Source organism: Chrysemys picta, chromosome 9 (assembly GCF_011386835.1).
Source record: "Chrysemys picta bellii isolate R12L10 chromosome 9, ASM1138683v2, whole genome shotgun sequence".
NCBI classification, from domain to species: Eukaryota; Metazoa; Chordata; order Testudines; family Emydidae; genus Chrysemys; species Chrysemys picta.
This window is the reverse complement of record NC_088799.1, coordinates 17,806,872-17,830,665: the sequence shown is the minus strand read 5'-3', so window position 1 is coordinate 17,830,665 and position 23,794 is coordinate 17,806,872. Positions and strand designations below refer to the sequence as shown.

General features: G+C 38.1%; 1 protein-coding gene across 3 annotated transcripts; it reads right to left on the bottom strand.

Moving 5' to 3' along the window:
- Nucleotides 1–202: 202 nt before the first annotated feature.
- On the bottom strand, nt 203–23,794 carry PDCD10 (programmed cell death 10). 3 transcript variants are annotated; one of them, XM_005299220.5, is made up of 8 exons: nt 23,646–23,794; nt 16,281–16,494; nt 11,968–12,021; nt 7,115–7,232; nt 6,151–6,277; nt 3,598–3,676; nt 2,996–3,078; nt 203–685 (listed from the first exon to the last, which is right to left on the bottom strand). In XM_005299220.5, exons 2-8 carry the CDS (start codon nt 16,374–16,376, stop codon nt 604–606), a joined length of 639 nt encoding a protein of 212 aa, XP_005299277.1. In that variant the 5' UTR covers nt 16,377–16,494; nt 23,646–23,794; the 3' UTR covers nt 203–603. The 3 variants fall into 3 exon arrangements, with proteins under 3 accessions (XP_005299277.1, XP_065413894.1, XP_005299278.1); XM_065557822.1 differs by having other exon boundaries at nt 23,641–23,771; XM_005299221.5 differs by having other exon boundaries at nt 23,052–23,711.

Here is a 23,794-nt window from a genome sequence, read left to right as displayed (position 1 = left end):
GATTGATCACACATTTCAAAAAAGTTTGCTCTGAGATTGAAATGGAAAACAGGAAAGCTCCCTTTTTTTTATGGTATGATTTAAAATGCCATTGACCTAAAGCACCCACATAATTTTCCTTTTACTTCTTACATCTAGTGTATATTCTTTAATTATAGGGAAACAGGTTACACATTTTTTGTTCACATACAAGCAGACAAACTAACAGATGTAAACTATTTATTGAATATTTGCCACCAATATTGTTAAATACATAGTCTTGCAGTTTTTCGCTTTCAAGTTAAAATGTCAGAAATAGAACACCAAATATTTACAATTCTTATAAGGAATGTTACATAATGACACATTAAGGCGTAAATTCTTTTGGCTTATAATTCTGAAAAGAATGATAATAGCAAAGAGTGATGCAAAATCTTCATCGTGAGATTATGATTAAGCTACGTTTTACAAAAATATGGTGTAAGATGGCAATAATCCCATTCGAAATCCTGCATTAGGTCCCTTCAAGAGGGACTGATAATTTATACAGTCAAAACTTTAAAATTTACATATAAAGGTATCCTATCCACCATTGAAAAGTACAACTCTCAACATATACAGTTTTCAGGCCACAGTTTTGAAGGTTTGGAGTATCAAGTTGGTTTGATGAATTAGTCGGTTGGCACTTACGAACACATTTATTGCCCTGTTATAAGAGAAAAACATATTTCAATACCAAGAACAGTTTCAGACAAATATAGACTGCTTTAAAATGCTTATGCAATAAATTTTAGTACCAAATCTGGATAACTACATGCATCCTGGCTCAGCAAAACCTCACAGTGAAGCACATTCAGATGTTTTGCAGTATAGCAGCCTCCATTCAATTTACAGCTGGTGACTAGGTATCACAGTCTTGCATGCCTTACCCGTGCAAAGAACACTAGCAACTGATGGTAGGATCTTCAATACTTTTGGCTCCTGGCTCCTGAAAATTTAGTTTAAAAACCCAAAGCTAGCTAGAGAAGAGTGGAACAGTGGTCATTAAAGGCCTTATTTTCAGAAGTGGAGAGCACTTACAAGTCCGGCTGAAGTTAACAGGAGTGGATGTTGACTAATTTGCCATTTTCTCCCTCATCCCCATGCAACAGGGCAACTATACTGTGTTGCTTCCGCATTGCTCAGTTATCTTTAACTTAAAAAAAGACCAAGAATGAGGTCAACACAGATGGGATTTTTCACCTCCCTAATCCATACTTGTCAGACTGCTGTCATTTTGTTTGCTTTATTGTTGCACTTTTTCTGGTGTCTTTTCAAAAGTCTTGCTTTGGGCCATGGCCAGTTATGCAGGTTATATCACTTCTTCCATCCCAACATAGTCAGTAATTCAAGTCTCAGATGGGATCTGATGCAGTATTTTTCAGACTCTCCAAATCCTAGCACTAGCTCTTCCATGCTTTAAGATTATCAGATGAAAGGCACCACAGAAGTGTAAATTATTAGTGTGTGTTTGTGTTTGGTCTGATAGCTTTTGTTAATCATCATCATTCCAGGTTTCTAGTTTCCCACGCTAATTTTGCCCTTCTATCACTTGTGTAAACCTGTTACTTTCAAATGTATTTTACCATGCATATTATGGCGTATTCCTATACTAGAAGACCCTTTCAAAGCTGAATACAATCATTAGCAGATTGCTGCATCTTATTTATATCTCCTGACTGATGTCTGATTATTATAGGAAGATTGCTATTTATCCAGTTTGTTGGTGTTCTTCACGTTCCTAGTACAGACTTAAGAACGATTCTATTCAGAACTACACTTTTAACCCTCAAACTTCAAGGCCCTGCACTGCAGTCACCATCTTCAGGCTGGTGACAGACGTTTTGGGGGAATACTGTCAATGCCACTCTTAGCATCTGGTTCAAATACAAAGATTCCCTGCAACCACAATGGAATACCAAGAGTGATTCTCCCCTTCCTCCTAAGGTAGTTGAAACACCATATAGTTCACCACAAATATCTTTCAGCTCTGGCATGAAACATATTGTGGACTCTGCATGAATATTAAAGATTCCATGCACTTGTGTCAATGTGTATTATGAGATAAATATTGGCCAAACACATCTCGATATCTCTATACGATCTAATCAACTGTAGAAATTTGCTGCTATGTCGTTGACCAAAATTTCTCCTCTTCTCCTATTGGTCTGCTGACTACATCTAACTGGTGCTTATATTATCTGAAAAGTACTTTGAGACATTGCAGTATGAAGGAAATTTTCTAAATGTAAACTATCAGGGTCCTGCATCATTTTGGCATTTCTACCATTGATTTCAAAGGGAGCAGGGGAGGTGATCACTTGTGGTTTGAGGACAATATCCCTCATATAATGGTGCAATGTCTCCACAATGCTCTCAGCCTTTGTTGACTTTGACACAATGGAATGGAAAATGAAAGCCGGCTCTCCTGCATGGAGACAGACAAGCAATACCAGTAGGCTGCAGATTCTGCCTTCCTCCAAGACATGTATTAGACTATGAAATCGGATCTTCCATAACAGTAAGTGACAGTGAAATACCATGGCACAAGTGGATTCCAAAACACAAAAAGACATGAACCTTGATGAAATGCCCTTTTATTTTATTTTTATTTTTTTAAAGATGAAAAATTAGAAGGCACATAAAAAAATGTAGACATCTATATTCAAACTGCCATTCACAAACCACCAGTTATAAACATTAAACATCTGTGCAGATTTTTAGTTGACTTACCTTACTATTGTCCTGTTCTCATAGCTACATATACTATAGAAAGTGAATCACAATATTCAAAATTACACACCTGATTACTTTGTCTTGATGTTTAAGTATTCATGGGTTTATTCTCCCTTTACAGACACACGGAGAAATGAAGATAGACAAATGCCACGGCCATGAGAGCCCAAGTAATTTACCACCACATAAAAGGGAACACACACATTTATTGTTGTGAAGCTGCATTCAAAAGCATACTTACTTTCCATCTTTAAAATAGGTTTTCAGAGTATCACTGAAACTTTTGGAGTATTTTACAAACTCTTTCTTTTGGTGCTCAAGTGCCTAAAAATATACAAATCCACAATTAAATAAAAAAAAGTCTCATTCAATACCTTTACAGAACAACATACTTATAGTAACTAATCAGTAACAAGCTACAAAGGACTAGGGAGCAAAAACAAAAAGATTGAATTAAAGCCATGCAGATCCAGGAATTCAAAACATTTTGAAATGAAAAGGTAAGTGATAATGGAATTTAAGTTTCTTGTCAGACATTTCCAGAAAATGACACATTATACTTTAATATAATATTTTTAAAATTATACAACACTGACACATCTATACATATTAAAAACCCATGCATACTGGAAGAAATAAATAGAAAAAAAGTACACGGCCTTAGTGACAGATTTGAATTGGTTACACTGCTTTATCTTTTCTTTTCATGTACACTTCCTTCTGACTCACTAAATGACTAGCTAAATTCTACCACTGACCCTTACACTATAAGAACGAAAGATCTTTCATATTTATATGTAGCAGTAATAATACAATACTACATGCAAATCTTAATTCACATACCCTCCGGTTCTGGTATTGATATTTCTTGAAGACATTATTTACTGTGTCAAGAAGTTCTTTTATTGCACTGGCGATGTCCCTATTTGATAAAAAAACAAACAAACAAACAAAAACACACATAACATTTTAAGTTAGCCTAATTTAATGCTGAATTTTAATAACTTCCAGGAAAAAATCATATTTGATACTTATTTTTAAAGTATTTTATAGAAATAATGTAGATATGATGCAGCAAGATCAAATGCAAAGAACTAATCAGATTATATAGTACTTAAATCCAAATTAAGTTTAATGTGCTCCTTATACTCTGAAAGCTAGCATCTGCTCAATAATATGGAAACCTATGTTAAACAATACTATATACTCACTTGTTTTAACAGTAAGAATCAAACTGTGTCTTCAGTATGCACAAACAGCTCCTAGCAATTTAAGGGGTAGTTGCGTGTATGGATCTAATAGCAGAATTAGATCCTTAATGCTTGTTCCAAATATGAAAAAAAATCAACCATTATGTACCTTATACTTAGGATACCAAGGGGCTCAAAACAGTTTGGGCAAGCTACAAGGAATCCCAATCACACCAAAAAAAATTAAACTAAGCAGAAAATGTTTACATCCAGTCCCTTTGAAAGCAATTTGATGCCACTAACCCACACATAGGACTAATGTGTACAACAGTATCTAGTTTTGCAGGATTTAAAATCAATTTGAAACAAGAACAGCTAGCATCTCTCTTATTGTACTAAGAGTGGTCAGAAGAGAGTAGTTACTGTGTTGTACCATTTTCTTTATATCAAAACTCTAAAATAGTGTGCACTGTTTTATAAACACCATTATATAAAATACCTAAAATTACACTCTATATGCAATTTCACTACTATCTTACCAAAATTAAAAATTGCATTTCAGGATGTTTATAATCCCATTTCCTAGTCACTGAGTAGAATGCAGAGATCTAGGTACTCTTCTGATAGAGTGCTACAGGCTATTTCCTGCTTGAGAAATCGCTGACACTTTGTATCACTGTATCAGTCCAGAACAGTGAATCCAGAGTTCATTGAAAGTAGCCCAACTAATCAAGATTGAGTTTTTGCATAGATATGACATCTTTGTCTGACCCTTTTTGTTTCATGTTTATCATTAGCTGTTTTCAGTTATATAACTGTTCCCCTTAGCTTGTGAATTTCAAGCAAACCCAAGCTTGCTGTATTTTTGGGACACGAACATGTCTTCCTTCACCCTCACCCCCTTTTATAAAAAGCAAAGGCACTGCCTCAACCCTTTTATTGAAATGTCAAGCTCGAAAAGTGAAGACTGCCAGACTGTAAGATAAGCACTTGGGAAAAACAAATGAAACCCACATATGTAATGGAAATAGAAATTGAGAATGGTTAACCAATATAGTAAGCCAATGCTGTTTATAAAGCCAGGAGTTTTCAGCCAGTACAGTACAAAAGGACTTAAAAGTAGCAGTACAAACATGGGCATATATAAGCCAATCAGCATTAAGAAAATTTTACCCCTTCATCCATCAGTATCCACTACGTACACATATACTATAGTAAGTTGTGTTGGTGTCAGGGAAGATAAAACTATTGACATTTAGATACAATAGTACATTTACCTGGATACATGATATTACAACATGTATGGAAAGCCTCAAAACCAATAAAATTCAGTTGTAAGATTTATACATTATGTATTACACAAACCCCTCTAAAATCTCTCACCAGCCAGCATTGCCCCATCTGTGCATTCAAAATCCCCATTAAAAAAACCCAAAAAGCAAGTAATTGAAATATAAAGTGTACAAATTAAATAGCATTATATCATCATATTAAGCAAACCATGTAACTATAGATTCAACCATTCTCAAATAAGCTGCATCTTGTACTAAGTTAACAAACTGTTAGCACATATAGCATTATTATTATTATAATAATATTTCATGGACATTAACTAACTTATCCACACAACAGATGAGTGACTTGCCTAAGACCACAGAACAAATCAATGTCATGGTAGTAACACTGTTAGTCTCATGCAATTATTTACTACCTACATAATCAATCCTGTGCTATATTTATTAGTACTGTGATTTATATTTTACTTCTATGACGCACAGTCTCTATGCGTAAGTGGAATATTGTAAAGGTATTTATCACACATTACAACAGAACTATTTTTTAATGTACAAGCATGATCATGAAAAGTCAAACTACAACCAAAGTCCTATTTAGCCACAAAACAAGTGCAGCACAAGCAAAAGTAGTACAAAGTATCTTAATGCACCAGCACTTCTTCCACATGCTACGAAGAGATGCAATGTATGCTCCCCAACTCCTGCTTCCAGTTGGCAATAGATAGAGCCAGGCACCAGTCATGCTCTCTGAACAGGCTGGTCCATTCCTCCAGAGGAACACAGTACTGCCAAAAGCTCAAGAAGCACTGAAAGTACCATATCACATCACTAAAACACATATAATAATATCTTAATATCCAAGTCAAGGCTTCTAGCTTGATCTGCAGATAAATACAGAATGCAGCACTTACTTGATTGTCTGAAGAAATCTCACTCTATCGTTGATCTCATCGGGAATCTTACTGAGAATCTGTTTAAGTGCTCGTGCCTTTTCATTTAGGTCTTGGAATTCTGGCTCTGGCCTTTCAATCATATACTCTGATGGGCCAAAAAAAAACAAAAAAAACAAGAAATTATTACTTAACCCTCAAGTATATTTCTAGTGACACTGTGGATATTGCTATTCATAAAGTTCCATCAGTACTTCAAAGTTCTATTTTAAAAGAGGTACACAGACCAGCATTATGCATGTGCAATGGATTTCTATACTGATAGAAGCACAGTCTGTTTGTTATAAATGCCTTTACTTGATTTTATCCACTCAATTCAAAAAATCCAAAAATTCATTATTTTAATGTAATTTACAAAAAACATAATGCAGGGAAGATCCACTGAACGGAATGACTGCATTGTGCTAATCTAATACAGTATGAAAAAAATTTACCAAACGGAGTGAAACCCTCTTACAGTGAATTCCTGGTTCTATGGGGAAAACCCCCCACCATATTAGAAAGAACATTTTGCCTCCTAACTTGTAGAAAAGACAGATTTCATGCTATACTGAGTGAATAACATGCACTGTACATTCTAATAATTTATCCTTTTCACTGCAGAGGTAAATTATGCTTTTAGAATTACAGAGTATAATAAATATGAAAGTTAAATTACTATGTCCAATAAAATACCCATGCCACCATAAGTGCTCATTATAATAGGGTTTTTACTATATTGAAACAGGATTTGTAAAAAAAACGCTCACTAAAATGAAATCTGTCCCGAAAAATAAAACTGACAGATTTTCTATGCTAATTTTCAGATTTAATGTAACATTTGTCTCTGAAAAACAGCATCAAAAGGTAGGCTTATACCCATCAATATCAGAGAACATGGGTTTAAATGCAATTCCCACCTCCCATTCCCAGAGACGATAAATACCTTCTACATCATCTGCGGCCATACGCAGAAGAGACTCCGTAAAGTTCACTTCTACGCTTTTTTTCTCCAGAATTTTCATAATGATGTCTTGTGTGAGACCTGGATTTTCTTTTTCAGCCTATATTATAAAGAACATTTTGATTAAGAAATATTTAGGACTTGAGTGACATTTTAAAGCATAAAGCTAGATTTCAATGGGACAACAGATTGTACATACAAGATCAAATTATTAGGGACTAGAGAAGTTGAATAGACTCATAACAGCAGACCACTTTGTAAAGTATTCTTCCACGATCGCATCAATGTTTCTTGAACTACTGAAGAGTTTTTGCATCAGCAATTTTTCCCCAATAAGTCGTTTCACCCATTTCCATGAAAAGTATTTATGGGTATCTCACACTCCCCCTTTACCTGGTTTTACCCTCTGAATAAAAATTGAAAACATTAAAATTATATTGACGTAGCAGGCGAGAAGACATTTTATATATTTCTACTTAATTCCTCTCAACTATATTTTTTTCAGATTATACAGATATTGTGATTTTCAATTTGTCCTCATAACTCTCACATATCACCAGTATTACTTTTTCATAGCTTTTCAAATGCTTCAGTGTTTCTTCTAATGGAGTGTCAGTAACAGAAGATGACACTCTTTGCAGGTGTTACAACAGATCTGCATAATCCAATAACTGGCTTCATACATGGCTATTGCTCCTTCTTGTATTTTAATTATTTTCCACTACTCATGTTTACTTTAGTCCCTACCACCTACTATTACAATATATTCCCTTTATAAAAAGATTTTGTTATTTAAATTCAATAATCCTTAAATGTAAATATTCATTTAGTTGCACTAAACACAAAAACGTTATTACCCCTTGGGTTGAACACTATATTTCACTCTCCCACATGTCTTAAATATAAATCCAAAATAAATCTTTTGTTTAAAATATTTTCAAAATCATTACCACATAATATTCAAACATCTTACAAGAACATAGTCCTAAGAAACAAAGTAAACACAAAGCAGAACCCCCTAAAAAGGTGAAACAAAAAATTAGAGATGTTTTTACACTAAATTGTTGTTGTAAGCATAAAATATTAATTCTATTTTTATCCATGTAATCAATAAAAGGTCTCTATATACTGTTAAATTATCAGTTTTATTTTGAACTCAGTTCTCTCACCAGCAGCCTAGATATGTACTATTTTCTTATTATACAAGTCAACTGTCATAATGTTTTCCTGTCATACATTTGGATTTAATTTTTTCCATCCATCTACCAAATTATTCCATCCACCTTCACTGATGACTTCCTCCTCTTAGTTTTTGAATTACATGGACAGTATATCTCTACTGTCTGATTTTATTCCAGTCATGTCATGTTTGAGTCTCACAACAGCATGTTGCACTATACTGCACTGATAGTAAGTGAAAACTTCTTATCCAAAACTCCATTCCAGTATCAGAGTTCATAGCTTTGTACTCATATACCAGCTTGGATTTAATTAGAACTCAAGAAAAAATACCTGGAAAGCTTTTAGACTGGAACACAGAGGGGAAAAAAAGATTATTTCGCTGTAATACTGTTTCTCTGAATCCATCATCTTGCAAGATTTTCATGGTTACATCTTAACGGTTTTGTTTTGTTTTTGTTTTTTGGGACCCTTGCGTGCAGTTGTAATCCTCAGGTTTGCTGGTGAGGAGACAGAGCACTTTGGTATTAAAGCTACCCTAATAGGTTTACAAGATGAAGCCAAGTCTGCATCAACATTGGCAATGCTGGCACTGAATCTCAGTACTCAATAGACTTGGCTGATGGGCTTTAGCTTTGAGGATTTTACTCTTCAAAGCATTCTGGACCAACCTCAGTACTGGACTCAAAGAGTCTCCTAGGGAATGCCTCAAAGAGAGCCTGAAGGTACTCCCGTTATTTCTTTAGCGTTTTACGTGACATCTACAGACATATGTGGGCCTTCTGTACATCAGGGCTGACTCAGAGGAAGTCAGAGCAAACAGACATGGTCACTAGCTTTTTGACATTGGTCTGTCGTGCACTAACAAGGTTGGAACCCATGATCCATCTTCCTTTCTCAGAGGCCTTACTTAAAATAAAGAAAAAAGAAGCACCAGTACATTGTGCCTTTAAGGGCATTGAGGAAAGCACTGAACCAATATAAATAGAACAAGTGCTGAAACAGGTATAGAACAAGGCGTTGAGATGGAAGGCGTTGAGATGCCTAACAAATCTGATGCCAGAGCATCTAGACTCAAGTGCTGATAAACAGAGAACAATGCTGACACTGGAGCATTGTACATTTAGTAGAGAATGCTGAAGTAGTGCTGAGGCTCTGACCAAAAGAAAAAAATGCATGTTAGAACACCAAAAAAATGCCAGTGACTCCTGGCACCAAGAATTTTTTTTTAAAAAAGGTATCAAATCACCTGATGAAAAGGCTTCAAAAATACAACCACCATATCAGACCTGGCTGAAAGTCAGGGTTACTGCAGGTGGACAGCCAATAAGACATTGTTGGGATCCCATGAAAAGGTGGAAAAATGACCAGCTCAAGGCCAGTGTCCTGTAAGGAGCTCCTTCTCCAACCATGGTCAAGAAGAAACTGATTGGAACATTTGGAGGGCAGCTTTTATACTCCATAGAGTACCTAGTTCATGCTCTACCTTGTTACTGCTACCCACAGGATCAGAGAACTTTAAAAGCTAGTGAACTACCAGTCTCACATTAAAGAGCTAAGACTCTGAAGTGAAAATCCTCACAGAATGGACTCTTTAGAGAATATGAATTAGATTTCTCAGGATAGTCGGTATAAATAGAGACTTATCAAATGCTATTACTTCCACTGTATATTTTTTAAATGATTGCCAATTACAAGGGACCGCCAACAGCATTTTGTAAAGCAGAGCACATTCTAAGCCCTATATCAAGTGAAGTATCTCACTATTCAGTTGTATTTTTTGAGATAATACTTTCATGATATATTTGCTGCTAACAAGCAATAGCAATGGTATTGTAACAATGTGCTGTGCCTCTAAGGGTATGTCTACACTGCACACTAAGCCCAGGCTGTGTCTCAAGACCCTCTTCTGTCCGCACACAAATCGATTTGACTGCTTATTGCTATGGTTTTATTTAGCACTACATAACATATATAGTTATTTACAGAAAAGACAGAAAGGCCCTGCCCAGAAGTGTTTGTAGTTTAATGCCTCCACTATAAACACTGCAATTTCCCCTCTCCATATACATACTTGTTTAATCAGGAAATTCCAGAATGTCATTCCAAAATACATCTACAGCCCCAGTGAGAGAGCAGCTTAACTTCAATGAAGTCAAACCAAGGCAACAATGAAAACTGTACTGCAATAAAAGTTGTCTCATTGATGAAAACTGGTCTTTAGGCCACTAGATATCAGTGTTTTAGAGCAGAAATCAAGTACTATTTATAATCTACGTAGGCACCAGGTGCTTGAGATGCAAGTGATGTGACTCACCAACAGTTCCTCTTATATTTCAGCACAATATGATGACACCAGAAACAGAATCTTAATCTATGTTCAGAAGGATCTAACACCTAGTTTGCAGAAGCTAGCTAAGGAAATGTGCCCCTGATTCTATCAAATTTAAATTATGCTCGTGTATTAATAGTTTGATTAATGCATTTAAGACCAAGCCCAACCGCAGAGTTGGAATTTCAAGAAGGTAATGAACTTCCTGCATTTCTGGCTCCATCCTGGAACTCGTGCCCCCTCCCACACCACAAACCCCTGCCTCAGCCCAGAGCCCCCTCCCATACTCCAAACTTCTCTGCTCCATCCCTAGTCCCCTCCTGTACCCCAAACCCCTCATCCCTGGCCCCACCTCAGAGCCCGCACACCCAGCCAGAGCCCTCAGCCCCAATTTTGTGAGCATTCATGGCCCACCATGCAATTTCCATACCCAGATGTGGCCCTCAGGCCAAAAAGTTTGCCCACCCCTGCCCTAGCAGGTTTCTAGGACTCCGGTCCTGAGTGCTTGCTGACCCAAGTCAGACTGATTTGGGTGTGGGCAGAAGTGGGGCTTAAGTCAGAGCCCAGGCTTAGTGTGCAGTGCAGACATACCCTTAGAGGCACAGCACAGAATCTCAGGCCTACCACACAAGGAATTTGTTTTAAGTTTCAACATTGTTTTTCCTCCTTATCCCAGGCAAGATTTCATCTGTATAATCTATAAAAGCAGTAAAATTAACTAGCCTAGAGCCAGTTTACCTCCTGACTTTTGTGGGGGTTGGGGGGAGAAGAGAACTACATACAGAGAAGAAGGAAAACTCAAGAGGCTCCTTGCAGAATTTCCACTGAAATGATTTACTGGAGACAGAGTTTGTCTGTCTTAGGCAATGAGCAGAGTGTTCAGAACCTACAATCCACCCATCTCCTACTGTTCATTTAATGTGAAGTAGCAGTTGACAGTAAGTCTATACTAATGATGATTTTTACAAGCATCTTCTAAGGTTTTTACTATCAAAAGTGCTTAATATCAGTACATTTAGCAATTACACAAAATAACTCCATCTCCCCCATGAGTCCAGTACAGAATAACACAAACTTTTAAAACCAATCATACAAGTTTGAGACAGCCCAATCCATTAGCCTTTCCAAAGAAGTGGAAGCTGGGTACTCTCCTTGTAGGCCACTTGATTCTTACCAAATACTGCTTCTAAAACAAGATGGCACAAAGGGAAAATAGAGCAATAAAGCTGAAAACACATTTCTTTTAAACTGTGTTTCAAACATTTATTTATAGTGTTTTTGAGTGACACACACCACTTTTAATCATTCTTTATTAGTTTCTCACCTTAATAAAAGCTGCTCTCAGGGTCTGAGCTGCAGATAGATTTACTCGCTCTAGCTGCAATGAAAGTTTAGAATCATTAGTAACATGAATTTCATCAGAACAAGAAATGTCAGTAGTTACCTTTGAGCTTCTGTTTGGCCTTTTCTGCCATAATGAGGAAGGACAGAACAAACAAGAGGCACTCAGTGGGTGGTCTCAATTGAGGGACAGAGGCTTGGAAATCCAACCACTGAGAAGAGAAGATTTTGCTCACTGTGGTCCCAAAATAAGCTTTAAAACCTGTAATGCTAATGGATAAGGCAGGAGTGTTGATTCTCCACTGTGTGCTCCTGAACTCAGAGAATTTGACCCAAAGACAGAAGGAGTTTGACCAAAACCCAGAGCCCCATGAACAAGTCTAAATTACTGCCAGTATTTGCAGGAAGAGACATGGCCCAGATTGGGGAAAAGAGGTCTCAGTTCAGAACTAACATTAATCTTACAATATAGGAAGTTACATTTTAGATTAAAATTATCATCCAAAATGTTTTAATTGGGCCTTTATAAAAATAAAATATTCACTTTGTATAAAGCAAGTTTACTGCCAACCTCAAGGACATCACCTCAGCTGAATCCGGTCCATACTGGGAAGATAATGGGATATGTCAAATCAGTAAGACTGGGTTGCATATTGTTATTTAAAACAAAATTAAGTATTAGCACATATTGCTGTCTTAGGAACTTGCAGAGTGTAAAAATTCATTTTGAATTGTGAACAATTATCACAAAGGACTGACAAAATTCAGCATACGCATGAAGACTACAAAGTGTATCATGCAGTAGCAGGAATATGCATAATACTTAATCTTCTAGGGTAAACTATGCCAAGGAAAATGTTAGTCCTTTTCATCTTATTCAAACTAGAACTTTAAGAAGCAGCAAAAAGAACTAAACTCAAATTACTCATGCCAGTAACAAGTTTTTTGTTGTTTGTTTTTTCTAAGTTTCAATTTGTGCATGTGTGTTGTCTATATTTATTTCTACCAGTGTTAACATTCTCCTAGGATCATTATTCCCTCAACAAGATAAGCCTTACCATTAATTGAGACCATAGAGTCACAGGACAAATACATACACTCACCAGTTTTACATTTTAGCCAGTTTAATTGTTGCGACAACATCTGCTTTCACAGATTTTGAGGCCAACAGGGAGCATTATGATAAACTTGTCTGACCTCCTACATAAGATAGGCCCAAAGAACTTCTACCAATAGCTTCTGCATCAAACCTGTATCTTCTGTTTGAGCTACAGAATACATTAAGATATTTATCCATCGCATTCCCTAGGTGAATTGTTACAAAATAATTAGCCTCGAAGTTAAAAATTTGCTTCTTATTTTTAGTTTGAATTTATCTAGCTTCAGAGTCCAATCATTGGATCTCATCATTCCTGTTTCTGCTAGATTAAAGGGCTTCCCCTACTGCTGGATCTCTTCTCCTATAGGTATTTATAGACTGTGTTCATGTCACTTCATAACCTTGGATAAATTAAAAAGGCTGACCTTATTAAGCCTCATGGGGGGGGGGGGGAGGGGGGGGGAGGGATAGCTCAGTGGTTTGAGAAGTGGCCTGCTAAACCCAGCGTTGTGAGTTCAATCCTTGAGGGGGCCACTTAAGGATCTGGGGCAAAATCAGTACTTGGTCCTGCTAGTGAAGGCAGGGGGCTGGACTCGATGACCTTTCAGGGTCCCTTCCAGTTCTATGAGATAGGTATATCTCCATATATTATTATTATTTAAGGCATGTTTTGAGCTCTCAAATCTTCCTTGTAGCTTTCTTCTGAACCCTCCCAATTTTTCAATATCCTTTTTCAAGCGTGGACTCCAGAATTGGACATAGTATTCCACCAAGTCTCACTAATACCATGTACAGAGGTTATATATCACATCTCTCTTTCCCTCATTAAGCCTTCAAGGATCATGTTCATCCTCTTAGCTACAGTATCACACTGGGAACTCATTCAACTGTCATCTACCATGACCACTAAGTTCTTTTCAGTGTAGCTACATTCCAGAATAGTCTCCCATCCTGTAAGACCTATGTTCTTAGATTTATAACCTTGCATTGGGCTGTATTAAAACAAATGTTCAAATGGGCCCACCTTTCCAAGTGATCCAGGTCAGTCCATATAACTGATCTGTTTCTATCTCATTTTTCACTCCAATTTGTGTGTCACCTACAAATTTTACCAGTAATGATTTTATCCTTTTTTCTAGATCATCGATAAAGATACTAATTAGTAATGATTCAAAACAGATCATTGCAGGACTCCACTAGAAACACCATATCCCTGAGATGACAATTCCCCATTTAGTTTACAATCAGTTAACCAATTTTCAATCTATTGAATATGGGCTTCATTAATTTTGAATGGTGCTTCTTTTTCTTTAAAAAAAAAAAATCAGAATACCACATGGAACTAAGTCAAAGAAGGGAAAGTACATTATCAATCACATTTGTGATCACATCAATAAATACTAAGTTTATCCAACAAGACCTCTTTTCCATAAACCATGTTGATTAGCATTATTTATGCTACTACCCTTTATTTCTTTACTGATTGTCCCATATCAGCCTATGATTCTGCCTGGGATCAATGTCATCCTAACTGGCCTCGTTACCCAGGAATGCCATATAACCTTTTAAAATATCGTTATGACTTTAGGGAAGTTCTAGAGAACTGGAATAAAGTTAATGATACAAGATTTATTAAAAATCAAAGAGTTCCTTGGCCAATTCTTTTAATACTCCTGAATGGAATTTCTCTGATTCTACAGAAGTTAGTGTTTTTAACTTTAATAGCTGCAGTTTAATACCCTGCCTAGTTACTGATGGACTAGAAAGTATGTCTAACTTTGATAATTCAGCACTCACTTTGCCACATTTCTGGATTAGCCCTGTATTCAGAGTTAAATTTCCCACCTATGCAACATTTGCAGATAACCTTTGCTGTCAATACAGTGACCTTAAGGCACATCTTGAATATGAAACAACTGAAGTGATCCATGAATTACCTGCTATTTCTACTCTGATCTTACAGGAAAGTGTCTGTTCATCCACCATTTTCCACACACAGTTTTAAAATTTTACTCTGATTAAAAGATCCGTGATGTACTACAGCAGGGGTGGCCAACCTGTGCCTGAGAAGGAGCCTGTATTTACCAATGTACATTGCCAAAGAGCCACAGTCATGTCAGCAGCCCCCATCCGCTCCCCCCTCCTCCTGCCTGCCAGCAGCCCTGCTGATCAGCGCCTCCCCTCCCTCCCCGTGACCTTCCCCTCCCGCAAGGCCCTGTCCCTTCCCACTCCCTCACACGGCCTGCAGTAGACTCTGGGGGGGTGAGGAGAGGAGGGAGGGCAGGGCAGGCTTGGGGGAGGGGGTGGGAAGGGACAGGGCCTTGGGGGAAGGGCATGTGGCAGAGGCAGGGGTTGAGCAGTGAGCACCTCCCAGCACATTAGAAAATTGGCACCTGTAGTTCCAGCCCTGGAGTCGGTGTCTATGCAAGGAGCCACATATTAACTTCTGAAGAGTCGCAAGTGGCTCTGGAGCCACAGGTTGGCCACCCCTGCACTACAGTGATCAGTCATGAAACTGATTACCACTATCTATTTCAGGTTCCCACCACTTAAACATAGCAAAAAATCTAATTTTATAAGCAGTAATCAAACCATTTAGGTGTTCAGCTTTGCTTCGAGTACCACAAAATGCACAGATTTCTAGCACCACAAGATCATTTTCTTTTAATTTAAAATTATATTTTGCTGTTAAATCCCATCTTTACTTCCCAAGTCACAAACTGAGGCATTGAAATATTTGTCCCAATGGAACAGTATTCTCTAAAATAGGTATTACTTTACACGGACAGGTTGCATCCTACTCTTTCCTCATTTCTAAAACTGGAGGGGGAGGGGAGAAATCAACTGCTACTTTAAATTTACGTTTTTTATACTTGCAGCCTGATCTCTCTCTCTCTCAAGGTCCTCCTTCTCTCTGAAAAACCAGAGTTAAGGAAAAGAAAGAAAAAAAAAGGGCAAAAAAGAAAAAAAACAAATTGTTGAAAATTATATTAAAGGTTGCTGATGGCTTTCAAGGATAAGAAGGATGAAGAAATACAAAAAAAGAATGTATGGTAAACGTTGGACTTGAGGGCCTGGTAGGACATCCTTGCATATCAAGGCAAACAGCATGTATTAGTGTGCCACTTGCCTTTTGGTTTTAGGTACCTCCAAGTCAGAACAGAGTATTACACTATGAACAGGACAACATAGCTTACCTCATTAAAAACAGGATACATAACAGCATAGAGTGGCATGGAAACCATAGAAGTGGTCTCTGCTTCATTCTTCATCTCTTCCATTGTCATCCTCATTCAAAGATCCACTTCTCAAGAAAAATGCTATAAAAGCAAAGACTCCTCATTCACTGAAGTGGTTCTTCTTTTTCCTCGTTGTGCAAGAATACTTAAAGGACTTGAAATATAAATTGCCCTGTGAGGGAAGGGAAAATACATATTATAAACACTGACCTACTGCCACAATTTTCAGATGAAAAGTTACTACAAACGGTTTCAAGTAGCATGATAATTAGAGAAAAAAAAATTACGTTCACAAGAAAAGAATCCCTCAGTGAATGGGATTTGTACTTAATGAAGTTCTAAAATTTTAAGTCACTGTAGCCCATCCAAGAATTTGTTTTGATAAGCAAGGCACTACTGGAAAGGCTACAGCTTTATCTCAAGTTCTCATACACAACTTTTATTGAAAAAAGTACTGAAAAGGAGAAAGAATTAATTCTTCCCTTATAGTGTTCACATTGGAAGCTCTCACCACTGCTAGTGAGCAGAAACATAAGATTTTTAATAACAATATAATTCACATATGTAAAATGCATACTTTTAAAGTGATATGTATTATAGACCTGAAATGGCAATACATATTTAAAGATGTACAATTACTATAAATAATAGAAATACAAACATACAATCAAATTTTAATCTATACACCTATGTATCTAGTTTCATTTTCAATAGAATCCTAATAATCACTCATTAAAAGATACAATCAATCATTATTACAGGCTTCCTCTGACTAGCTCAGTTCTCAACATGACATCTTGCCTTTAAATAAACAGAAATCTTATGTCTTGTTCCTACTCAGGGTGTGTCAGCAACTATGTTAGCTCAATGGAAAATAGTTGTTCCGGTAACTGAATCTGGTACTTAGAAGTTCTCCACCCTACCCAACCCATCTAACTTGGAGATCTGCATCTGAGCACTGTATTGAAAGGGAAATACTCATATCTCTACTTTATCTGGTTCATGAGAAACCCACATGATAGAACTAAATACCTGTACCATATTATCCAACTTCAGGATTTATCTGAGAAAGGGTGTTTTATTCAAACATCAAATCTGTAACAAATATTAAGGGATTTTTAAATATAGAATTAAGTAAGGGAATTCATTCTTTAATGGTCTTATTACAGGTCAATGGATCAGTCCATTTTTCTTACTCATCTGTCACTTTGTCTCATATTCTGGTTTCTATCAACCATGATAACCCCATTTCAAAGTTAATTAGGGCTGCATGTTAACTGTTTTAGAATATGGGTGTTGATATAACAATAACGTTTTCTATCTATCTATATCTCTCTCTTAATATTCCAACAGGAAAGCTTGACTACAGAATGACAGTAAGAATCTCAATGCTATTCATTGCAGAATCGTTGCATACCGCCTTTATCACCTAACTTTGCATGCCTTACTTTTGTGTTATAAAATCTTATTAATGCAGGATCATGCAACATTTTATATTAAATAACTATTATTTTTAGGAGGGACATCATCTGAAAATGTGTTTAATCTCTTCTGTCAGCATAGCTATCTCTACACCAGAGTATTTGCCAATATAACTGTGTCAGCTAGGAGATGAGGTTGCCCCCTGACCAACACAACTGTGGGCAACAAAACTTTGTAGTGTAGAAGTGGGCCTTAGTGACTGATCTGAGGGAAATGGCAAGCAGAAGCTGGCAGTTGTAGACTGCCTGAGACACAAGGAAGGTTGACAAGCACACTGCATTCAAACCAGCTCACCACTGGCTTTTTGCATGGAGAATGCATGCTCACGCTTAAGTGTAAGCTGTGCTGCATAGCCAATGCATATACCGTGTATGGGGTAAAGGAGGATCTCAATTATATCTAAAGAAAGGGACTCGCAACACATATGTAGAGGATGAACAGGATACATACAGTGCAATTTCCAGATGCTGAATGTGAAAACAGTACAAAGACTCCAGATGTCTGCCTCCTCCAAGCATTAAACCAGTGTGCATTCAAGCCTGTATTCCAGTCCCTCTACTGACTCAATCTGCTTCTGCTGCCAGTTCAAAGACTTGATTCTAACTTTTAAAGTTGTTAATGGATCAGATCTCAGCTACAGTAGAGACTATCTCCGTGTTCATGAGCAACCAAGAGAGCTACATTCCTCTGGTACAATGAAGATCACAAAGCACAGAATCAAGCAGGTGAATAGGAGATAAGGCACTCCCAGTTGAGGGGATTTAGCTGAGGAACAAACTTCCAGAGGATATTAGAATAACCCAGACAGTGATCATATTCAGGATATGCTACAAGACTGTCTTGATAAAAGCTTTTCCACAATTACATTTAAACCAGTAATCCCAGCCTCCCTAAAATAAAATAAAAAACCTAACCCAAGTAGAGCTTCCTATTCCCAAAAAAGAGTAGACAAAGAATCTAAGAAGTCACTTAGGGATTACCTATGCCCATCTAAAAGGACAAGTACTTAGAATGGTAATGAGGATTCACAGGACAACGCATGTAGTATATGTGGTGGTAGTGGTGGTCTACGGCTCATAATAATGGAAATGAAGTAGGATGGGAAATCTCTGGCACACCCTGGGAACCCACTTCAGTGACAAGCACAGCTACCATGAAGCTCATGGAAATTCTAGATTTCCAACAGAGTTCAGATTCTTTTTTGTTTGAATTTACAAAAAACTTAGAACATTGCCTCCACAGTGGACCTTACTATATATTCTTATTATACATATAAGCACACATACATCTATATCTATACAAACACAACTATTCTAATCCGTAGGTGAATTTGCCAAAAATTAAACATACAGTCAAGTCAGAAGTAAAATCAGCAGGTTATCCTTACTCCAAAACCAGGAAAATAGCCTACTACAACAACAAAAATCAAGTCCTAACAATAACATCGCAAACAGCTGCCTTTATTGTGCTGCTCCCACCCCAAAATCCTGGATAACTAGAGAGGCATTACAGCATACCTTGAAGATTAACAAAATGAAGTTATTCAGACTGCAGGGCTAAAGGGAAGGGGGAAAAAAGGCGTGCTCCAAAACTGAGAGCTCCTCACAAAAAAATGTCTGTCCCAGCTCCCACTCCTTTATACAGAGGAGTGTCAACACAAGCACCAAACCAACACCTTAAACTCCACCTGAAAATCAAGAAGAATTCAGTGCATATCACAAAGCACTGATGTCATGTGTTCCATACAAGATACACCACTTGAGACTCAGGTTGCTGCATCCTGCTAGTTGACAGTGTTCAGTGCATCTTAAAAGGTAACCCCATGTATAGCAAAACTGTAACCTTAAAGTGACAAAGGCATGGATTACAGTAGCAAGGTCCATAGCCAAACAAAATGGTCCAACTCATAGCTAAGCAAAGATGGAGGGGAAATGTCTTCCTAAACATTAAATTAGTGGGTATTAGTGACGAAGTGGGTATTCACCCACAAAAGCTTATGCTCCAATACATGTGTTAGTCTATGAGGTGCCACAGGACTCTTTGTTGCTGTTTACAGATCCAGACTAACAGGCTACCCCTCTGATTCCTAAACATTGTTACCATCAACTCCAGTTTGCAAGATCTACTAACAAACAGAATATCTCAATTCTCAGTAAGAGAGACATGATACTTTTTGAATTGTCTTCTGGCCGCTTCCCTCAAATTACCAGCATTGCCTTGGTCTTACCCTGATTGAACTTCAGCAGCTTATTTTCATCCATGCTCCAAACATTAAGCTAAGCAGCGGCAGTTTAGAGCTGTATGTCATCAGCGTACTGAAAACACAACATACCATACACCGCCTCAATAATCTTCCCAAGTGGGAAGATAGGTTAGAACCCTGTGGAATTCTACATGACAGCACCCTGGGGTATGGAAAAGCAGTTGCCTGACATCACTTTTTAGAAAAATCCAGAAAAAAATGAGGCTATATCTCATCAACTCCTCATGATTAACTGTATCAAAAGCAGCACGTATTAATCAACATGCAGACAAATCTTCATCTATCACCAGCAGGAGTTCTCCCAATACCACCAGTGCAGTCTCAGGTCAAGATCATCTGAGGCATCTAGGTACTCAGAATTGTCTCACCATAACCTTCTCTATAATATTTTCCAAAAATGGAAGATTAGACATCAGACAATAATATAGTAGATTCCCAATGTCAAGTGTTGCTTTCTTGAGCAGACGCTGCATAACAATTTCCTCAGAGAAGCCACCATCCTACCCTGACGATTGGAAGCACTGCTAATCTGCAGCAAGTTCTTTCTCACTTTCTCTAGACAGAAAAAAGATAAAGGTTCAAAAAAGGTCAGGTGAGGAACAATGAACCCCCAACATCCCTAGTACATCAGACTGCAACTGGCCTAAACTAAACTAAAAAAAAATTAGCATTTGTCCTGACTAGATCCTATCCTGCATTCATGGAATCAGGCAGTTTGGTCCTTACCTATTTTTATCTGCAGAGTAATCAGAAATTTCCTAACAAGAAGAGCTTGATTCAGTCACCAAGTGAAGACAGGTGGCAATGTTTGCGATTTGATGAAAAATAGTAAAATGTGGTTTGTTTTAATCATGTTCCAACTTTATGAGTAAAGTAACTTTATTTAAGTTTCTAAATAATTAACCAGCTCTGAACAAAATATAAACCACTATACTAAACAATTTTTTTGTTTATTTGTTTTAGGAAAAATTGTGACAAGCCTAATGATCAGTTCACTTTTGAAGGATCTTTTCTTTTATTGAATGAAAATTTAGTTTAGGTAGAGCAAATGACCACTGAATGACATTATAAACCTGAAAAAAGAACAGGAGTACTTGTGGCACCTTAGAGACTAACAAATTTATTAGAACATAAGCTTTCGGCTGTAGCCCATGAAAGCTTATACTCTAATAAATTTGTTAGTCTCTGAGGTGCCACAAGTACTCCTGCTCTTTTTGTGGATACAGACTAACACGGCTGCTACTCTGAAACCTGTCATTATAAACCTGATGAGATCAATAAAAGTTAAACCACTGTAACTTTGCCAGTCTAACTGGGCAAACATAAAATAAAAACGGAATATGCACTCATTTGTATAGATTCTGGCCTCCCCTGCCTCACACACCAAGCAGTTTCATTTATCAGGGGACTAAAAGAATGTTATCAGAAAGTGAAATAATACCCCGTTAAAGTTTCAAAACTGGCTTGCCCAAACACTTTCCAAAAATAAAGAGCCACCTAAGCAGCGGCTATACTTGAGAAACTGCATGGCAATAAGCTATTCCCAAAAAGTTGTATGTGTATAGCAAAACTGACAAAAAAAACAATCGGGTATTTTATAACCTTTCAGACATTATTATAGAGACATTTATATAGAAAACATATATACAAGTAATTATAATTATAATTGGGTTTACTTGTGATAAAAATGCAACTGCATATTGGAAGTTAGGTACACTTCACTGTTGTGAATGTGGCTGAGTGCCACCATTTAAGAAGTTGTGCGAACAATTTACAGGAAACATGAAAATCTACCAGTCAGCTTCATTAAAACTGTTCTGAATCTCATCCGTTTTGCAATTCACTCCCATCTCCATACATTTTGAAATAGTGAACTTCAATGTGAGATTAGCACCTCAGACAGTCAAAAGGCAGATATATTAAAAATGGGCTGTGTTTATCTCTACCTCTCACTTACACAAGAAAGCCATCTTAAATTGGGCTCCAATTTTTGTACCTAACCAAATTAAAATGATTACAAAACCTAAAAGAATTAGCAAAGATCACTCCACCACTATTTAGTCAAGCAACAAATTATCGGCATGGATGCAATGCAACCACAGTAAGGAACATGGTGAAGGTGACAGTACTCATCAGTTCCTTTATCAAGTTCTCCCTATTGTTTCTATCCCAGTGATTTAATCAGATGTTCTAGAAATTAAAATGCAGCATATATTTTAGAAATCATAATTAAAACTAAACTCAATGATACCACAACCCACCAAGTAAATTGATATTGTGAGGCTTAGACAAGGTGGTTATCTTTTATGGAAACGATGAGGAGTCCGGTGGCACCTTAAAGACTTACACATTTATTTGGGCATAAGCTTTCATGGGTAAAAAACCCACTTCTTCAGATACCATGCTTATGCTCAAATAAATGTGTTAGTCTTTAAGGTGCCACCGGACTCCTCGTTTTTGTGGATACAAACTAACCTGGCTACCCCTCTGATATCTTTTATTGGACCAATTTTAGCTGGTGAGAGAAACAAGCTTTTAAGCCGCACACAGCTCTTCTTCAGGTGAGCTTATTTCCTGTGATACGGAAGCAACACAGAGGCTTGGCCCTGATACTGTTAGGCTGGAGGAGGGAAGTCAACCAGCCTCGACAGTCAGATGTGCTGTTTAAAGGGACAGCCAGGTTACAAACTATTTGTTTTAAAATTTCCTTAAGTTCCTCTTCAATTATTAAACTGGAAAAACACATCAGCATTTATGCTGTTTACTTTTTGCATTTTATTCAACTTGGATAACAAATAGGTCAGTTTCACTTTCTGCTTCTCATGCACACTACTGCAAGACTGGAGTTACAAAGACTACGAAAAAGAAGTTATGAATGACTCCCATCATTAGATTTAATAAACATTTTATAAAATCTACATTTGTAAATCAAACCAACCCCCCCTTTTAAAATATTACATGCCAAGGACACACAAGATACACACCCAGGCCAAGATTTTCACAAGTGAGGGAAGGTGCCCAACTTGCCATTCAGAAACTGCTAAATCCGAAAATCAGGCCCCCTTAAAGAGGTCTCAAAATGTGGGGGGAGGGGAAATAGCCACACAGCATCACTAGCCCCTTGGCCTCCGGCACGCAGAGGGGAGGCAGAGGTGAAGCCTTGCGATAGGGCCGAAGGGCAGCCTCTCAGGGCCCGGGTCTGGCTGTACACCTGCCAGCCGCTGGCTGACCCCCTCCGCCTACTGCTGTTTGCCGGGGCGGGGAGATGCCCGCCCCCACCCCTGGGATCCCAGACCCCTCCCCCATCCTAGGGCATTACCAGCCCCTCCCCCACAGCGGCTCCTGAACTGCCAGGCCCCAGAGACCGCCCCCGCCCCGCCGGAGACCCACAGCCCCTCTGAGTGAGGCCCTCAGCCGGGGCCCGCATTCTCCAAAGCGTCCTACGCCCCTAACGCAGCGTAGCCGCGAGGGAATCACCAGGCCCTAGGAAAAGACACTAGTGACCCTGCCGGCCCGTGGGAACCGAGCGCCTCCTCCCCACCCTCCGAAAAGGGGGCATACACAGTCCGGTACCTTACCTCCCCCCCTCCCCTCGGGGACTTTAACGCTCTTCAGTGGGCTCCGCTACCGCGCCGGAAGTCCCTGCCGAGAAGGAAGCGTCCGCCGCTGTTACCACACACCAGGCGTTGTCCGGAACCAGCCCGCAGCCGCAGGGGCCCCTGGGACC

Coding starts and splice junctions, on each gene's coding strand:
- PDCD10 (XM_005299220.5), bottom strand. CDS start 16,376: ATGAGGATGACAATGGAAGAGATGAAGAATGAAGCAGAGACCACTTCT. Junction 6,278..7,114: donor GGCCGCAGATGATGTAGAAG/GTATTTATCGTC, acceptor TTGGCCCATCAG/AGTATATGATTGAAAGGCCA. Junction 3,079..3,597: donor ATCAATACCAGAACCGGAGG/GTATGTGAATTA, acceptor GTATATTTTTAG/GCACTTGAGCACCAAAAGAA.